This window comes from Lipophrys pholis (assembly GCF_963383615.2).
Source record: "Lipophrys pholis genome assembly, chromosome: 4".
NCBI classification, from domain to species: Eukaryota; Metazoa; Chordata; class Actinopteri; order Blenniiformes; family Blenniidae; genus Lipophrys; species Lipophrys pholis.
Genome location: NC_137637.1, coordinates 4978114 through 4999258, shown reverse-complemented (window position 1 = coordinate 4999258; position 21145 = coordinate 4978114). Strand labels below are relative to the sequence as shown.

At 42.4% G+C, this 21145-nt stretch overlaps 1 protein-coding gene across 1 annotated transcript in view; it reads left to right on the top strand.

The window, feature by feature from the left end:
• Positions 1 to 21145, top strand: part of LOC308108950 (receptor-type tyrosine-protein phosphatase gamma-like) — a gene marked incomplete at its 5' end in the record, with an annotated part of 501371 nt that overhangs the window by 416752 nt on the left and 63474 nt on the right. The window contains 2 exons of the mRNA XM_080462281.1: positions 147 to 345; positions 13306 to 13490. Of these exons, the coding sequence (XP_080318407.1) occupies positions 147 to 345; positions 13306 to 13490 (384 nt within the window). The remainder of the gene's footprint in view (positions 1 to 146; positions 346 to 13305; positions 13491 to 21145) is intronic.

Genomic DNA, 21145 nt, shown 5'->3' with positions numbered 1-21145 from the left:
TTGCTCTGTGGCGGCGCTGCGTGCTTTGCGGAGTGAGCCAAAGTGGCGCTTCGCTGCCGCGTGATGGATGCAAAGAAATCACCAATTCAAATTAACCACGGGATGCGTCTGACTCTATCTCTTCTCGTCTCTCCCTGCCGGCCCAGCTGGAGGCGTTCTACTCCATCTTCACCACGGAGCAGCAGGACCACGTCAAGTCGGTGGAATATCTACGCAGCAACTTCAGGCCCATACAGAGCCTGGACAACCGCCACGTCTTCAAGTCGGCGGTCAAAGACGCCTGGATGCCCGACCTGACTGACAGCGGCGGCGGCGGCGGGCCGTACGGCACAGAAGCCTCCAAAGGTACAGTAGGCCTGCTCAGACTGACTGTCACATACAAAGCATGCCCAGTCACTACCGGGCTTCTTTCAGACAAACTTTACACCAAAATAGAGAGAAATTGCAAAGAATCTTTTCTTACTTTTTTCTTTTCAAGCTTAAATTTTTCAAGCTTAAACTTTTCAAGCTTAAAGCAAAACAAGAGGAAATCTTTGTCACTGTAGTAAAAACAAATTCTCATAAACCCTATATTCCTACACTTGTAGCTTGTATCTTCCGCTTCACCGCAGTGTTCACTTCCCACTAAACCAGGGGTCTGCGAACTGTATGACCAAAAGAACCGTTTTCACGATTATCCAAATCAAATGAAAAAACAACTAAAATAAAAAGTGCTTCAAACACAAAAAATTATGTTGCATTTCTGAAGTGTCACAGGTACAATTTACATATATTTTACATTCTTTTTTCTTTGCTTTTGTGGCCATTTTTAAAGTATTTTTTAGCCTCTTTAGCTACTAAGAATTTAGCCAGTCAGGGTGGCACTGTGGTGCAGTGGTTAGTGCTCTTGCCGACAAGAAGGCCCTGGTTCAGATCCAGCTGGCGCCTTTCTATGTGGCGTGTGCATGGGTTTGTCCCAGGTACTCCAGTTTCCTCCCACAGTCCCTAAAAACGTGAACCGTGGCTCCCTGAGCAAGACCCTCATTCCCCCTGCAGCCCCCCTGAGGACCGCTCTGTGTGGCTGGGACATTCAGTCACAAGGGGGTTAAGTGGTTAAGATAAAATAAAAATAAATAAATAGCTGCTCTGTGTGTCCTAATGGATTTAGCTATGCCAGCATCTTCTTTTTTATTTCTCCTTTTTGTCTTTTGCTTTCATTACATTTTTCTTGTTCCTTTTTGCCTTTTTTTTTCTTTTTCTTTTTCCCATTTTAATAAATAAAATAACAGTGAAAACAAAATGTGTATTTATATTAGGTGTTCTGAAAGCTTCAGGAGGAGCTGAAGAGTCACGTGTGGCTCCAGAGCTGCAGGTTGCAGACCCCTGCTGTAAACAAACAGTATTTCAATGATCGATTCGTTTCTTCTTCAACCATTACATGCTTGTTAGCCAGGTATACAACGCTGGTGTTCACTGTTTGTGTCAGTAACTTCAACTGAAGGTTGCACGAGGTTCTTCAGTAGCTCTTGCTTACACAGTAAGTTGTATTGGAAAGGTTTTTGGATGTTTTGTGGGATTAACATCAGGTCTAAAAGCACTGAATGAGAGTTATGTGAAACTGTTTAGACTTTCTGAAATAAAAATCACACAATGTGAAAACCTGGGATGGATTAATTTATTATTTCACATTCCTTCTTTCTTTCTTTCTTTCTTTCTTTCTTTCTTTCTTTCTTTCTTTCTTTCTTTTTTCTTCATTACGTAGCATTTGTTGAACATTTACCACAATTCTGTTTTGCATTTTCATCTACTGTGCATCAAAGATTTAAATATTTGGCTTGTAAATTGTGTATTGATGTGTTTTAGTGACGTTATAAGTAAATGATATATAATCAGTCTTTTCCAAGTGTTTTTGCAGAACATTTTATTTCGAAATTACCCATTTCTAGGTCTCGTGGTACTGAAGTACTGTATATACTGTGTGTATGTATTTATATATGATGGGGCAGCAGTAACGCTTCCAGCTACTATTTTCAGCTCGTCCAATATCAATATCCTTACATTAGGTCCCAGATGGTGAAATGTCCTAATATTTATAAATGAGGGATATTCAGTGGGGCTTATAATCATTATTGTCGTGTGTGTGTGTGTGTGTGTGTGTGTGTGTGTGTGTGTGTGTGTGTGTGTGTGTGTGTGTGTGTGTGTGTGTGTGTGTGTGTGTGTGTGTGTGTGTGTGCATAAGGCAGTGGGAGGCACACTAGCCGTCCTCCCACTCCTGCCTCATTACCACTCCAACAACACAACCACACAATTTGTAATGAGAGAGAGAGTGTGTGTGTGTGTGTGTGTGTGTGTGTGTGTGTGTGTGTGTGTGTGTGTGTGTGTGTGTGTGTGTGTGTGTGTGTGTGTGTGTGTGTGTGTGTGTGTGTGTGTGTGTGTGTGTGTGTGTGTGTGTGTGTGGCCTAGCATCTGTGCTGTGTCAACTGTCCTAGCAGGGTTTGTCTCCTCGCTTCCTACATGCACACACCTCCATATGGTCAACTAGTACATGTACACACACACAGACACACACACACACACACACACACACACACACACACACACACACACACACACACACACACACACACACACACATCCAGTGCGCGAGTGCTGCATTCTGTACAGTTTGTCCTTGAGCGCTGCTGAGAGGAAATGCAGATGGGACTGTAAAGAGGAGAATTAGAGCTGAAAAAAAAAAAAGACCTCCTACTCACCTTCTGCATTGTGTTTCAGTAGATCTAGAAAATAGATGGTTGTCTTTATATATGTGTGAGTGTTTGGTGACCACAACAACACACACACACGAGATGTGTAAGTCATGTTTACTGCACATTTACTGTTGTTTATTTTCCATCAGCATCAATAATTTCTTTACTTTCAGTCCACTGATCCACTGACTGTTAATCCTGCGTCCAGGAAGCTTGAATAGAAAGAGAAATGCTAAGTGAAGCAAGGGTCTCTGTCATTAAGCCAGAAGATCGGAGCAGTGAACAATATTGACTGTCTTGTTAGTGATCCCTGTCAAATAGTGGCATATGTAAGGCTGCAAGAAAACATCCATCTGCATCTCTCGGGGCATTTTAGGATGTATTGTAATTCTACACCAGCCTCTTCTGCTTCTTCTTGACTTCATTCAACCAGAGCATCTGATATTATCATTATGGACACTGTATATATGTAATAGTGAGGATTATTAAACAGATTCAGAACATCTCCAACACACCCACTACGGGTTAGTGCTCAGCTATGGTTCTCCAAAGAAATACAACAGATTAACTGGTGAACTTCCTGTTGGGGAGCCGCCATCTGAATCATACCAAAACAACTTTTATTTATTAATCTTGCATTATTATAGCAACTAGCACACTGACACAACCCATGAAATATCAGTGACTGAGCGAAGTGATCCATGTGGTTCCTGTTCAAATCCTCCTAATCAATGATATATAAAGAAAAAAAAACATGCACGTTTTATGCATATACAATAAACCAGGAGTGTCCAGCATAAGGCCCATGGGCCGAAACAGACTCCAATCTGGCCAAACCACCAAGCAAACTGTAAAAATTCCAAAGAAATCACCGATTTTATTCAACTGGCTACCTCATTGAGAAAATGCAAACTTACAGTAGTTTTATAGCAATGTTGTCAGGGTGAGCTTACATGATGCAACAGCTTTTTTTTTCTTTAATATTTTACTGTATTTTGCACCAGATGGTTTTATTATAATATTTTATTTAATCTTGTTTGGAAAGTCTGACATTACCTTCCAAAAGTGACAGCAACATGTTGGAATTTGACACCAGACTCATTATCATTGAATATATTGAGATGTGACGCAGTGGATGGATGTGGAAGAGGTGGCAGCAGGACACGCTGTGATTGGAGGTCAGGAGAAGCTCAGGACAAAGTTCTGTTGAGAAACCAGCAGTTCATCACTTCATCACTTCTCCCTGAGCTGCTGGTGCAAAAGTCGTTTCTCAAAATCCACCAAGGTCTTTAGAAAGCTTTAAAATATTTTAGAAGTTGTTCTTTGATATTCAAAGGTAAGAGAGCACATTGTCCAACAGTCAAAGTGATTCCTCGTGAGCGACTCCCTGGATGAAACGCCTTTCTTTCCTTTCCTGAGCAAAGGAGTTGGAATAAAGTTGTGTCCTTCATCACAACTCAGATGAATAAGTCTGAGAGTTCTACATGGACTTTTTCTTTCACTGTAGGAGAGCTGGTTTAACAGCTTTTATGTTTTTGCATCAATGAAGTAAAAAACCCCCCAGGACATTTCTCCACTGTGGCAGCGCCCTCTACAGGTCTGGGTTATTACAGGAAACAGGTTGTTATATTCTCATGGAAAACAGAAGGAAGGTGGAAATAAGCAGTGTTGCACCACAACTGAGGATATTTTGTCGTTAAATAGCTTTAAAACTTATAAGATATCATGTTCTCTCTCCAGAAGTGAACATTTGGTCACAGAAATGCTCCACGACAGGCCAATTTGAAAACATCCAAGTCAATTTCTTTTAACACAAAAAAGAAGCAACAACCTTTTATCCATGTTTAACTTCACATCACAAAGATAGTTTATGTTCTTCAATGTATTTTGGATAATGTTCTCTCAAACTTGGTATCCTCAAATTACAACCTTTAACACATGAATGTCTTCAGAAAGCATTTCTGAATTGAGCAGTTCCTGTTCTTCAGCTTCTGAATTGCCATCAGAGTTACTTCTCAGTTTATGGAATGAGCCTCAAGGTTTTTCTATACAAAGCATGATTATATAATAGAAAAAATCTCATTTTTGTCAGGTGTCCCTTTGATAACATCTCAGTCATTTTAGTTCAGGGTCATCTTCAGACCAGTTCGATCTCAACTCAAGATTTTATATTGCATACAACCTGAAAATATAAAAATTAAATGTATTTTTTACAAAAACCTATTTTGAACGGACTGAAGGGTTGTTGTTTTGGTTTTTTTGGATAAAGACGTTGAAAGAAGTGATTGTCTTTGGATAACTTTAGCTAAAGCCTTTTGCTTCCTCAGCTGACTTCACATGCAGGTTTTCACAAATCCATCCTACAGTCTGGATTTAATGTCATTTCACCACAGTGAAAGTTCATTCCAAGGTCTCAGGGTCTTGGTGGCCCTGAGACGTGTTTCCCTCTAGGGGATGCTGCTAAAATGCCAGGGGATATGGAGGAGGTTGGGGTGGGGGTGGGCGGTGGGGGTCACTGGGGTTATTCAAGTCAGAGGTTTGGCCACTGGAGCTCGCACTCACCTGGGTGGAGAAGAAGGCAGAATCTGCCGTAACTCCTCAGTGGCTGACCTGAGATGAGCAATGGGAATTGAAAACCGGTTCTTGTTGAGAGCTGGTTCCCAGTGTTTCGATTCCTTTGCCACTTTTTTCAAGTGATTCTCTTATCGATTCCAGTCACCGGGCTCATTGTGTTACTCACGCAAGCTCCGTAGCGTGCGTGGTGATGTCATTCCCCAGTGCAGCCAGCAGGAAACATGGCGCCCAAGCAGCACAAACGCTCAAAAGTTTGGCTCCATTTCAGGAGAAAGGACGACAACAGGGCAACTTGCAATACTCGCAGGGTGAATTTTTCTCCTTTCAACTTACAGTCACCAAGTAAAAAAAAAAAAATAGTATGTTTTCCAAGTCTGGAGCACTGACGTTGATGTAGCGGGTAAAATCGGCTAAGTGAAATAAATTAATTATACATCATCATAAATAATGCAAGTCTTGTTGCACAAGCCCTAATAGAGGCAGAAATAACTTATGTTTATTGGTCTCAGACATCGAGCTCCACTGCTGACAAAAGTTCAACTTCTAATATGCTTGCACTTGCACTTTATGACATGGCGGCATTGCATGCTTCCTCACAGCATGGCCATAAAGCTGTGTGGATAAAATGCCTGGAGAAATGCCCGTGCACTTTTACAGTGATTGCTTGTGGTTATATTTATTTAATGTTTGCGGCTCGCCTCTTTTCTATTCACAAGGAGATTCCATATGGAAATACAGCCTGTTGGCATGTCTACTGTTTATGTTGCTGCGCCGATTAATTCACGTTCATCCCGTTTCAGTCATTTTCCTCTTTTCACCTGAGATGAACCAGGAAGAAGTGGAATATATTGGCCAGTCAAAAATAATCTCTTTGTCCACCATGAAAAGTAAGAAAACACTTCAAATTCTTGGTAACCACCAATGTCTGTGCATTAAGTTTTTAATCAGGAGGCGGTTTAACGCATTGCCAAAAACATAAAATGGCTCAATTCCTCAATCGCTCTTTAAGGCAACATTCACATGACAATAAAAACGAGTGTAACCGCAAAACTTTTTTCACTTTTGGGGGTTCTGCTTACAAGACACTGGTGTTTGGATCCACTGCAGCCATGACTTTTGCATACCGGCCGCCAAGGCGCAACCTTTCTTTCACGGTTACAGTTGCCCACCGCAGAGACGGCCGGAGGCTACAGAACGCTATTACTGCACATGCGCACATCCGCCATGAGCTCTGCACACGTCTGCGTGGTTTTATTACAAAAACAAGTAACAGTGCCCTCTTGTGGCCCCGCATGCTAACTACACCGTTGTCAGTGTGTCCGCTGCTGCAGTGGAAACGCAACTTTTTTTTAAAAGTCAAGTTTTTGTCATGTGAAACGTTGTCCTGTAAACAGGACCTAAATATACAGTGCTAATTTCAAACATCTTCTAAAACTCAGGAAACCTTTGTTCAAGAACCAGGAGGGTTTGTGAGGTTCTGCCAGGATGTACACAGTGTCAGAACAGAAACGAGGCTGTGCAGGACCAGATGAACTGATACTCCCTAGTTTTGTCCTTGTTATCTTCTTTGTTTGTTTTGGCAGAATACATTTTGTTTTTAAGATTTCTGGCCATCTTTTAATGATTAATTGAGTTTTTCTCACTCATAAGCGCCAGTACAGTTCATTTTGCCTTTACTCAAGTGTTTTTGGTATAAACAGAACTTTGACTCCATTAATCCATTCAATCATCTGTTACACTTGGTTTGGGTGATTTCAGGTAATGAAGAGCTGAAATCATGCTGAAACACACACAAACACAGGTAATCAGACCCGGTGGCACAGGGAGAACATGCAACCCCCTCACAAAGGCCCAGCCATCCCAGCAACTGATTCAACACAGACCAGAATGATTCTGCTCATCAGAGTCACAGCAATACATTTAGAAAGGGTTGAAATATGGACTGTTTTTGTAATAAGCAAGCATAAGGTCCTTAAAGTGACAAACACACATATTGATTTCCTCACAGCGAGCGCTTCCCATGACACACCATCTCAGCTTTAATCACACCACACACATTTTACTTCCATGTTACCCAATCATAGAAGTACATTTTCTGACCCATAAAAAACACCTGTGTGTGTAGATAGTGCGAGATTTATTTACAACTGTAGTTAGAGGGGGAGGGGGAGGAGGAGGAGGAGGAGGAAGAGGAGGAAGAAGGAACATATTTGGAACAAACTGTATTTGTGGCCCTGTTTACACAACAGTGTTTTGAAGTGACAAATATTTCTTGTTTACGCGACAGCGATGCTCTGAGCCACTGCAACACAACTTTTTGAAAAGGCTCCGACTCTGTCTCCACGTAGACGGCTGACACTCTGCTCCTGCACATGAACTCCACGGCTATACTAACTACAGTAGTTGTTGTGCACATGCTCAGTTGATGAACAATGTTTCCTCCATCGTGTCCTGACTCCCAGTCAATGTTCTCCTAAATTTGGAAGTTTTATAGTTGACAGTCACCGTAATAACAATCCAGCTTGGTCGTCCGTCCATACATTTATCCGTGTTCTCCTATTGTTAATGTTTAGAGCGGATTGTTCTCTACATTTGTGTGCGTGGGTTCATAACAAAAACAACCAACAGCACCCACTAGAGGCCCAACATGAAAACTGTTTTGTTTTCATTCTTTCTGCCGTTGCTGTGTGAACACTAAACTTTTGTGAAACGAAAACTCAAAAACGATGTGTTTTAATATAAATTATTTTGTAAACTGACCCTGACTTTTCAATAAAGGTCAAGATCATTTTCAGTCTGCCTTTTGAACCAGACTAGAATCTTCTTGAAGTTCAGTGTCATAACTGACTGTAGCAAATTGAATTTTTTGCTGCTGTTTTGTCACTTTTTGTTGTGTATACACGCATATACATCGTACATATCTATATAAACAAATACCCCATAATGCACCACACAGTATTTTATAATCCCCAGGATGAGGAAGGATGATGACGGCGACCTGCCCTAATCTGCAACTAATTAGCTCGTCCTCGCTGCATTCACTGACTTGATTGGTTAATGTCTATGTTTACTGAGCAGCTTGAGGACTGACGAGCCAATCAGAGGCAGAGTAGGGCAGGTCATTACAAAGTATTGCTAACTGCTTAACTATACTAAAATAAGATGACAATGAACGAATACCATGGAGGGATTTTCTCCAAACAGAGTCGTCTCACAAGCCAGTGTTTCTAAAAAATGGGCCACTTGAAAAGAAGGTAAAAATCCAGAGTGGACCCACTTCTCAGGGACCGCGACACCGCCGAACCTCCATGTGCTACTGTGTGCCACACAGGAAGTGGAGCCAGCTTGCCACGTGGCATTGGTGGTCGTTGACCTCTCGACACACTTCTCTGTGTCTGTTTTGTTTGAGGTTGGGGTTAAAGTGTACGAGCTGAGTGAGCTTCCCCGCCTGGAAGCTCGTGGGTTACCCAACAACAAGTACTCCAGAGATAGAAGTGCTCTGTCGAGCAGCGTGAGCAGTCCAAGCACCGACACAAGTGCTACTTCATTTACTGTCCTTCATGACAATAACACATGGATGAGGTGCACAGCAGACCAGAAATAAACCTCACATATACATTTATATTCTCTCTCACTGAAAAGGACAGACAAACTGAACCAGTAAAGTTGTTTTTTCGTGCATTTTCATAATGTTAGCAGTCCAAAAATTAACATCAACTTTATGACTGAATGTCAACTAAATGTGATGTGTGGTGAATGTGTGTCGTGACCAGGGGAGACTGATGCTGTTTAATGTAACTTCACTCTGACTCTGGAACTACACTCTGTATCCTGAGGATCAGGATGTTGGTGTTTATGCATGGTGGTATATGATTTCTGTCAGACCTGTTTCACACAATTATCTTTTTAATTTCACTCTATCATAAAATCATATTGTGTTTTGATTGAAGAAATTTTACCCTCAGTTTTATTGTATTTCCTTCTACAAATGTAGTTAAAGTCATTTACTTCACAGTGACATGTCCTTTCAGAAATAATTTTCAACACTTTTTAAACAATTTGTTACGGTATATTCAAATAAGATTCAAGAAATATTTTTAAGAGAATAATCTCAGTTTGACTAACGCCTACTGTATTTGTATCACATCTATTAATATTGTCCTGTAGATTTTCCATAGTAGAGGTTTTCTCGTCTGTTAACCATCTTGTTTTTAAGACTCAAAAGAAGACTTTATCTGTTAAAATGACTTTACTGCTATTATAGTGAGTTGAAACTGTAACCTTCTGATTGAAAGACGACTTTCTCTACCAACTGAGCCACAGCCGTACATCCCAACATCTGTATCTGTACTTCGTCTCTCCTGTGGGTTGTTGAGATGCTCCCACCACACCAGACCAGGTGTTTTGAGTGGAATAGGAGCAGTGCGCTACATTGAGTGAGTGTTTTATTGTGAGTCATTTGCAGCATTAAGTTTCAACTATATTCTGGATTGGAGGATCAGTGGATCTCTTTCTTAATGGCAGACATTAGAAGGAGTGACTTCATTAATTCTCAGCAAGCTTCCGTCACATTGAAGGGGAGGTTGTGTCTATAAGGAGTGCGCCACACGTTTCGAATGCTGAGTTCACTCTCGTATCCCTCATTCCACTCAGCTTATAGAACGACAGTCGGCATGTGTGTGTTTCCGTTGGACATCCTGTCCAAGCAGCCAGCTGGAAGGACCAGATCGTGTCGTTTGTTTGAGGGGTTTTCACCAGCGTAGCCGGTTTCTCACTTTCAAACTGGTGAAATAGCTCTGATTTAAGAAATAATGCTGCAGTTAAATGTTTAACAGCACAATGTACTTCAGCAGTGATATTCATCTTTAGCTTGCCGAGAAAAGGTCAGGCATGACCATCAACATTAGCAATGGCTTTGTTTCATTTAAGAGATGTGAGACTTACTGTGGAGCAGCAGCAGCCTGAACGTAACACTCTGCAGTGAAATGAAGGGACATTTGTGCTTCATAAAGTCCTTATTCTGGGTCCCTGGCGAGCTCAGTTGGTAGAGCATGAGACTCATAGGTAGTGGGTCCGTGTCCCACGCTGGACGCCACCTTCCCGTGGGCTCAACACCTGCAGGAAAGGTTCTTAATTGGTGCAATGTGATCTTGGTGACGGTGCTCAGACCGCCACCCGGAAACGGATTAGTGGGAGAAAATGGATGGATGGAAAGTCCTTAATCTCTGTTATGGTGGCTCAGAAAGTTCAAACACAAATTAAAAATCTCACAGAATCTGCAAAGAAAATTCACATTTTATTATTGAAGGTATTTGGTATTTTGCTTTGGTTGTGAGCCGTGTAGTTCAGCTGCAGAGTTATTACTGTGTGTATTGTAAATTGGCCACACTTACGCACACACACACACACACGCACGCACGCACGCACGCACGCGCACGCACGCACACATACACACACACACACACACACACACACACGTGCGCTCACACACACACACACACACACTCTTTTTCTCTCTCTCTCACTGTGTGCAGGTTGATGTAATCTATTAAACACGTTGTCCCTGTATAGAGGTCATTCGGTGCTTGACTTCAAAATTATTTGTGTGTGTGTGTGTGTGTGTGTGTGTGTGTGTGTGTGTGTGTGTGTGTGTGTGTGTGTGTGTGTGTGTGTGTGTGTGTGTGTGTGTGTGTGTGTGTGTGTGTGTGTGTGTGTGTGTGTGTGTGTGTGTGTGAGACTAATGGCTTTAGTAATGCTGAGCCACATGGGGCTCCACTGCAGGTTATGAATAGAAAAACTCCGCTGCAGCTCTTTATGAGCAAGTTAATCAATTTGGTTCCAGCAGACACGTGAGCTCTATTCTCAGTCCAGCCATGTTCATCATCAAATTACCTCACACATTTGCATAATTTGATACAGTGTTAGGAATAATCTTTATGTGCATTGTTGGTTGGGAGATCTCTGAGGGTGGTGTGGTGCTCATTGTAGAGTTACACTCCAGTGTGCAGACAGCAAGCAGTCCGTGATTAATCTGTTCTCCTGAAGGCTTTTGACCCTGTTCAGTCACAGGAGAGTAAGTGAGATGCAGCATGTCTTAGTTTGGTTGTAAGACTTGGTTGGTTCTCAGTGTTCTGGCTTGTTGGTGAGTGCTCGATAAGTTGGCGGTCGAAGCTCTGAGCATCACAGAGAAAACATTTTGCACATGAGAGTGTCTGTAGGTGAAAATAACTTGAAAATGCTTTTTCATGTGGACTTTGAAGTTTCAACAGTTTAGGCCTTTCAGCAATCACTCAGTGAAAAATGACCAGCTCTGTCAACGTTTCAAGCATCTTCCTCCACTAACATCCAGATCATAGAGCATCTTCCTCCACTAACATCCAAATCATAGGGCATCTTCCTCCACTAACATCCAAATCATAGGGCATCTTCCTCCACTAACATCCAGATCATAGAGCATCTTCCTCCACTAACATCTAGATTATAGAGCATCTTCAGTTTCAGTCAGAGGCAAAATTCAAAGCAGATGCATATCCTCCACATACACATAGCTCTGTAACCTTCCCTACATCATTGGACCAAACAAATGTTCCATATATTTTCTCCATCAGCCCAGAGATACTTCATCCCCACATGCCTTCAGGATTCTTTTAATGCCTCCTACAAAATGTTCCGACAGCGTTTCACGCGTTTATTTTGGTGTTATAATTACAGTCGACAGAAGGTGCAGGTCGGCGCTTCAGAAATCAATCTATATGGTCATTTTCCTTCCTCAAAGCCCAGACGAAGTGCTGCAAAATGGAGGCGAAGCTGGAAAGCTGTTTCAGAGAGAGCAGTCTGAGAGCAGCAGAGTGAGCAGGACGTGGCTCTGCAGCCGCACTGATGGAGTTAGAAGTCGCATTTTACGCTACACTGAATTCATCAAGGCAACAGGCAAAGAAGCGGGAGGTTTGCTTTGCATTATGTATTTTAATGGTTTTCCTGTGACAGCAGGTTATTTGAGAATAGATTGTCATAATTATAGCATATTCAATATCTTTCTGCACGGTCTTTATCAGCTGTGCAGAGCCGCTCGATGGTCAAACAGAGACCTCCGGTGGCCGGCAGCTGCAGCTGCAGGTCCTGTCAGGAGAAGCAGTGGCAGATGGAGGAGACGTGGACAGTTACAATCATAATACTGTTTATGCATTTTCCTTCATATCGCTCACAGCCAGAGATGAAGAAACAGAGTGTGTGTGTGTGTGTGTGTGTGTGTGTGTGTGTGTGTGTGTGTGTGTGTGTGTGTGTGTGTGTGTGTGTGTGTGTGTGTGTGTGTGTGTGCGCGTGCGCGTGCGCGTGCGTGTGTGTGTGTGTGTGTCATGGCAATATTCGTAACACATCAGAAGCACACTTTACTTTCACCTCACCATCTCTCTCTCTGTTTCTCTGTCTCTTCCTTCATCCCTCCCTCTCCGTCTCTCCCTCTCTCCCTCCCTCTATCCCTACCTCTCCCTCCTGCTCTTTTCTTGCTGTTTCTCTCTTCTCTCTATCTCTCTGTCTGTCGCCCTCCCTCTCTCTGCCTCTCCCTCCCTCCCTCCCTCCCTCCCTCCCTCCCTCTCTTTCTCGCTGTGTGTGAAAGATAAGCTGAGTCGATGTATTCAGTCATTAAATTATCTTTTTTTGTCTCTCGCTCCCTTTAAATCTCTCATTTCCTTCATTCTCCCTCCCATATCCACTTTTCTTTGAAACACTCATACCTTTTCTCCGTTTTTCTCCCTGTTACTCTCTCTCCTTCCTTCAGTCCATCCATCCCATTACTTTCTTCCACCCTCAATCCTCTTTTCTTCTTCTTTCCTTTGTCTATTCTTCCAAACCTTATCTCTGTCACTCCATCCATCCTCACCTTTTCTTGTCTTTCTGCCCCCCTCCCTCTCATCTGTACTCTTCCTCCACCTCCCCTCCCTTCCTGTTCTCTTCTTTTCACCTCCGTTCTGCCTCTATTATTCATCTTTTTGTTTCTTCTCCTCAGTGTGCAGCAGCGCTCCCATCAACATGAAGGTGCAGCACGTCAACGGCAGCGCCCTGGTGGTGCGCTGGGCCCGTCCGGAGGTCACCTACCACCCGCCCATCCTCCACTTCCTGGTGTCCTACAGCTGGACGGCTCACGACGACAGCTACGAGGAGACGCACCTCACCGACGCCAAGCACAAGCTGGTGAGACTGGGAGGGACTCAAGGCTCAGGTTGTATCTGGACGAGACGGTCGAAGTGGGAGTTGTGGAATTTGGGCGAAGTGTGTTAGTGAGAGTGGAAGCGACTAGATTACACAGACAACATCAACACTCTCAAGTGTCTCCATAGAAATATGAGAACGTTTGCACGTCTCATCAGAAACAGAGACCGTAGATGCAGAGTCTTGTCATAGTTCCTGAATCTGAAATTCCACAATCATCCCGCGAGCACTGAGGGCTTCTGGGTAATGATGTTCCCAGAAGACTAAAAATACACCAATTGACAAAACAGTAAATCCATGAAATCCTTGTCTGATTAAAATCATGTCATGTAAAGACTTCCTCTTTGATTAGATTGGCCTCATCGGATTGAAATTGTGTCAAATTACTCCTGTGGATTACTCTGGATTACTCTGGCCAGCGGTGCCTGTATACCTGACCCTCCTGAGATCTGGACTCTCCGCCCCCTTTCACCTTCGTGTTCCCCCAAGTCAAAGTATGGACAGAAATAAAATCTCTTCCTCAGACAAATGGAAATATAAGTTTATTATGAGCACCACTCTGCTGAGAAACTCTGCAAAATAAAATAAAAATCCAGATGCTCAGTAACGTGGTGGCCTTTTGCTCAAAATGCTGACTAGATGTGTAGAAGATGAGCACTTTCATGTATCACTATCCAGAAATATTCACAGACGACAGCTTCGACTCGTTTCCCACCGATGTTCACTCCTGACGTCTTGAGTGCTATCAGAGAGTTTTATGGCAGTGAAAGGTCAGGGAGAGATCTCAGGCTTTACTGTAAAAGCTGTGGAAAAGTGACAGGATGTGTTGATCAATATTTAACATAACCCCCCCCCCCCCCCCCACACACACACACACACACACACAAAGCTGACTATGTACATCGCTCCCCTAGAGCTTCTCTGTTTCTTTCTGACAGGGTGACAGGGCTATACACAGGTGCAGTGGTTAGCATTCTCTTTTCCAGGTGGAGTTTGCATGTTCCCCCTATGCCTTCACGTTATCTAGGGTTTATTTTTGGAGCAGACAGCCACTCTGGAAATCCACTGTCATGTTTGTGCAGACAGTCCTGGTTCGGGAGGATGAGAACTCAAACCACTGCTTGAACCGATGGAGCCACTTGGATAACGGGAAGAGCGTCTTCCAAGACCTCCAGCCAAATCTGATCGCTTTGTGATCCGCCGCAGCCCCTCAGTTTATGGTTGAATGCTGGATTGACTAATCATGGTCACATTATAAGATTAACTGCTGTTGAGACCCCAAACCAATAAAAACAAACTAACTTTAAATAAATACAGACTTTTATCTTCCTGTTGGTCACATTGTCGATACAAGTGATGTAATATAAGATTCTGCTCCTCCAAAAGTCTTCCTCTCTCCTCTTATTTGAATTATCTCATTTACTTTAAATCTGTCAGAATAACCAATTCAGAAAGTGGAGTACGTATACTGAGGGTCCACTTCATACTGGTCAGTACTGGTCGATACTAGTCTATGCTGCTTGTGTTGGTATATGCTGGTCTGTAATGGTCTATACTGGTTTGTGCTGGCTTTTCTGGTTTGTGATGGTCTCTGCTGGCTTATGATTTGTCTATGCTTCTATGCTGTTTCATGCTGGTTCTTGCTGGTCTATGTTGATATCTGCTGGTTGGTGCTGGTTTTGGCTGTTTCATGCTGGTCCATGGCGGTCTATGCATGTCTATAGAATATGGTCTATAGAATAGAATATCTTTATTGTCGTCAGAAACTATACTGGTTTCTGCTGGTCTATACTGGTTAATGGTGGTTTATACTGGTCTACACTGGTCTCTTCTGGTCTCTGCTGGTCTGTGCTGTGCCGACATGAGCACACATTTAATGTCAATAAAAAAGTGTCATAATTTCTTTGGAAGAGAACAACTGAAGTGGTTGTATTTTGAGATTATTTAAGGCTAAGCAAACATGTAAAGATCCTAATCGTCATACATTAAACAGTTTGTTTGTTTTTCTAATCTAACTGGGGTGGGATAAAAAAAACAAAAAACACAGGGTTGTATTCACAAAAGCAGCATCAGTTACCCACAAAAAGTTCTCATGGAAATATGAAAGTGAAAGCCAGAGCCTGGATCGCCTTCAGCTGAGCGAAGATGCCAATAATTCACACGCAGTGTCCCAAATACGTCTGCATCCACAACAATCCAATAACCCAGATTCATAAAACTTTATCTCTGCTCCAGCACACTGCTAGTCAATAAGAATCGGTCCTCACTCCATTTGTAAGGAGACTCAGTGTGTTTGTGGAGACAGTAACACACAGGCTTCCAGTTCAAACAGAAGGTTTAATGCACCTCCTCTCCTGTTTCTACCTGCACAGCCTTTAATATGAAGTATTAAGAAATCACGAGCGTGGAGGAGATTTGCTTCACATCAAGTATTTGTGCATATATAATGAGCTGGGTGCTTTAAAACCTTCTTCGACTGAGCTTTTTACTTATCTTTTTTTTCAGTCCGCACACACACACACACACACACACACACACACACACACACACACACACACACGTCGCAGTCTTTGTCTGATGTCTTTCCTTGGCCTGGTTTACGCGAGAAAAACACAGAAAAAAACCCAACCTGATTTTCAGACTGTCGATAGCCATGTTTGTTCTGCCGTATATTCCACCGAGATACAGAGGAACAATGAATGCTTTCAGCTTTCTCCCGCGACTCCGTCCACGTCTCTTCGACGCGTTTCGGGCTTTTGTTAAAACGTCGGCGTTTCAGAGAAGTTGGTTTCAACTCTCAGCCATGTCAGTACGCAGATTCTCCAGCTCTGAAATCAAGCTGCGAGCCACCACGGCTGAATAATGAATGAAATGTGAATAATGAATATTGAAGGCCGTCCTGGTGTGTTTCAGACTGTGGCTGATGGAGAAGCCACTGAATGTAGGAAGCAGGAAATTAAACTAGATGGAATATAGAAAAAATTAAATAAACAGAAATAATAATGTTTGTTGGGTAGAATTAGTTCAAAGAAAAGTCAGCTGTAAAGATAGGAATAACAAAATCACTTCACTTCTATTTTTATTCAGTTATTAATAAAAATACACCCCACAAGTCATTTTAACAAGCTGTTCATGTTGTGATGAAGTGGAGGAGTGATTAGCCTTGCCTTCTCACACCAAAAGGGTCCTGAGTTCGAACCAGATGTAAGAATGTGAAGGATGACTTCCGATACGTCAATGAAAAATATGCCTGAAGCTCTGCGATTTTTAAAACGTCAACAAAATCCAGAATAGCAGACCTGGAAGAGGCTCGTTGTTTTCCATAAGAAACCAAGTTTTCATCACAGCTCTGTTTGCTGTAAGGTTCTGTGTACTTCCCAGCACTGACGTTTCACTTGTTTCGATTGATTCGCTGATGTCTGTGGCTACTGACAGCTGTACAGCAGCAATATACTGTAGCTTTTGTGTTCGAAAATATGCTTTGCAACACTGGCTTTGAATAGAGGTGTTAATCCAAATGCACTCCGTTTTATAATACAGCATCAATTCCCAACAACAATCAATATGTTTGGTGTATTTATATCAGACAGCAGTGAATAGAACTGAAATGATTGAATGAAGCTGTGTTTATGTTAAATGTTAAGGCAAAATCAATATCCTCTTGCACTATGTAGAGTGTTGCAGACCAAATGTTGGCTGCAATCACTTCTGGTTTTCACACAGAGATCCCCAGTGGAGCCGGTGAACAAAATCCACAAGCCTCAATCTGTGGGAGAAATTCTCTGTGAAGGTTGACACTCACAGCAGAGTTGTAGCTATCTGAGCAGACTCGCAGACCTCGAGTGAGCTCTCCCAAACACAGTCTTTTTGATTCAAAGTTCTCTCTCCCCCTTCGCTTTTCTTCTGACTGAGCCGAGCTCCTGAGGAGACACGTTTTGTTTTTCTTCTAACTTGACCATCCTCACTTGAGGAAAGTACCATCGACAGTAAAACCTGTAATGTAGCGACGCCCTATAATCCAATTGTCCCCCGAAGACAGAGTCCACTCTTCAGAGGTCACGAGGACAAATTGTAGAACCAGTTGAGATTGGATGAACCAAACACCAAATATGTTCTGAAAGAAACGTACCTTTATTTAAAAGCACATTACTGAATCAATACAAAGAAATGTATACAAAATAAATACAAAATAAAATATTTACAATAATAAAGGTAAAAAATGACTTAAAATAGATATTTTAATAATGATATGTACAAATATATACACCTGAAAACCAAACAATATTACACAAAATTAAATATGGAAAAGAAAGGAGACGTTCAAACAGTCTGATGACGTAACTGTACAATTTTGTAAAAATTTGAGACTGAAAAGAAAAGAAACATGCAAAACAAAGCATTTGCACTACAGTGGGAACGGCTCTCATAACATAACATAGGAAAAGGATCACATTCTGAAGTCTGTCGTGTCCCCGGACACAAATCAATAGATCAAGTTTCCTAACTATTTCACAGACTGCTGGGAGGCCGGGTCGCTGCAACGCTGCTGTCCTGGCCTCCTGTTGACGGCTGCGCCACTTTCCGTATGCATTTGGTAATCTTCGTCTTTCCAAGATGGCGGACATCGGGGAAAATTTGAAGTATTCTGGCTGTTTTAGTGTCACTAGGCTTGAAATTTATTGGCTGCGTTTGGCACGTTGTTGGTTCATTAGGTGTGTTAACAGTTAAAAACCTGTGATTAAGATTCGTCCGTTCAGTACAGGCTGAAATCCGGTCCCCTTGCCAGAGGTTCAACCTGTATATAGAAAAAGCTGTGTGTTTTGGGGGGAGGAGGTTGGGATTGATAGATGGCTGATACAGATCAAATAAGAATTCTTTATGATTAATTGATCCACTTCACAAAAGCAATTCCAATTTGTCAAACCAGACCAAACCATTCAGGATAAGTCTTCTCCTGTGATGAATCCAATGATCTTCAAACCTCCTGAACTGATATTTCATTCCCCGTAGAACAGATCTTAAAACTGCAGCATTTTAAAAGTATATGGTTTGCTCGATTTGCTCATGTTTTGTTCATATTTTCCAAGAGTCCATGAGCTGCCAAAGTGGAGGATGGGGGCTGAGCTTAGAAAAGCCTCAGAAAACACAAGTGTGTCACATTGTGTTGTGTGTGGGGAGCCAAAGGGAGGTCTACACATTGTCACGCAGGTGGTCATAATTTAATCGCTTCTCTATCTTTGAAAAGTAAATATTAATGCCTGAAAGTGCCTCCTCATGTGGACGTCTTTCAAGTGAACTCTTGGCAGCTTTGATGAAGAGAATGCAGGCCTTGGAAAAACCCAAATGGGTCACAACAAAGTCCAGATAACAGACCAGCACGATCAGTTGATCATCATCCAATGATGGAATGATTTCCCTGAGCTCCACAAGACAATGCGCCCCACATTTCTAACTGTTTCCATTTCTGGGTGTGTTGGTCCATTTTACTTTATTTCCTCCCAGCCTGTCCAGACAGCCTTTCTGTTGTTTGGGGGTTTTTTTCCCTCTAATTCCTCCTGATATACTCCAGCTCATGATGCATCACCAGCCACCCCGGCCTTTAGCCGCGTGCTATTTGGTTAGCATAATTAATGGAGTGTGATTTAACCTTTTCGCTGCAACGCCGTGCTCTTTTGAACATATTTTAATTGTCTGCTCTGTTTGCGTTTGTCTGGACAAATGGCTTCAAAAACCAAACCTCAGTTTACGTTATTGCTGTAATTGTAAATTAAACCAAACTAAACAGCGAGTGGCAACGGGAGGAAATGTCTGCAGTGGCTTTTTGTGTTCATGTTATTTCAAAAGTACAGAGCATTTTACATCATCAAAAATATGACTGCAGGGGCCCTGGATAATCTAATAACTTGTTTTGGAACAAAACTGTTTTGACATACAAAACCAGCACTGATTGCATCACAAATAATTATCATTATATATGTATTTTTTTTTAATTTAGCAAAAGCAATACTCATGCCAACAAATTACAACTCATTCGAGAAAAATAGGTCAGCAAAGGTTTTAATAAGTATTTCTTTTTGTGTGTGGGGACAAAAGTTTTAATGGCCCACTCAAACACACACACACACACACACACACCGAACCAAACAACATACTCCATCAATCCACTTCCAAATGGTCTCATCAGGAGCCAAAATGAGCTATGAGAGGAGGCTGGGAGCAGGCAGGAGGTTTCATTCCCTTACATTGTGGCCTGCCAGTCGGCTAGCAGAATACTAATGCTAAGCTGGAGGGGATGCGGCGCTGCCAGCCTGTGCAGAAAGCATGACCTTGGGCCACTGGCTCTGTGGGAAAATGGGGAATGGAGAAGGAGGGATCAGAGTGCCCCCTGGCTGTGGAAGCGGCCATGACGAGAGAGGTAGGAGGTGTTTTATCCTCCCATCATTAACTCAAGAGACTATCCCTCCCTTTGAAATCCACTTTGCTCTCCCTCGCCCTTCCTCTTCTCCGTGTATTTTCCTTCCATAAACCCCCAGTCTCTACCCACTCACCACTTTTTTTTTTGTGCTTCATCTCCGTCAGCCCTTTGATTCTGCTCTTACTCCTCATATCCTCGCTTGATGCCTCTATCTAGGTCACAACAGGGACTTTAGGATGGCTTCAGGACCTCCAAATCCCACAGACGCATCCCTCTTGTCACAATCAATAGAGAATCCCTGAGTAATAAAACACTGACTGAACCGTTTCACTGCTTTTGAAGCAAATAATTGGAACAGGCCAGTCTTTAACCGCAATCCACTAAACAATGGGTATGTTACATTTCAACATGTGAAGATTGTTTTCACAGAGGATACACAGGATTCAAACCTTCATCCACATGAGTTCTGTCTCAATCAAAGCAGATTTATTTAGTGGTGTTTTATTTACCGAAACTGTTTCTCTGTATTAATATTTATCCTGTTTTAGCTTAGAATCAAGCATCAAAGTCTTTTCCTAGGTTTTGGGGGAAAGAAAATCATGGTTTGTGTAAACCTTTACAAGCAGCACGTTCTTTCAAATTAATTAGTTTTGGATTAAAATCCTATGTATGCTCAATCCCGCCATCGCTTCTTTCTATTTATGTCCAATCTCCTTTATGCTGACAATAACTCTTTTCTTTAACGTTCTTCTCCATTTGTCTTTGCGGCTCCACATTACGTTACTCTATTTCTCCTCTCATTTCAATTATTCATTTATTTCAATGGGACAGTGCATATCATAGCTTGTGCCTTGTAGTCCATGAATACCAAAGATAAGGCCACAAAGCAAAACCGGCGGGCTCCCAACCAGCAGGTAAAGAGTTGAGTGAGTTGAGGATTGTTATAAAAGAGTGGTACTTGGTATGAACTTTGTCCGTGACCTTTCACTGAGCATCTCATCATCTCTAGCTTTATAGAGGACATGCTGTCTTTGAGCCACTGGGTCTCGATGGATGGAGCCATGTTTCTGAGCGACAGCTGCTGGCTGCAGATCCAGTCATCTGCACCGTGAATAAAACAATCCAATGAGCCGATGCTCGCTGTCTTTAACGTGCTGCTGTAACGGTGCAGAGCTGCTCTGTAAATAACTCTGCACACCTCAGACTGTACGTCAGAGCCCTG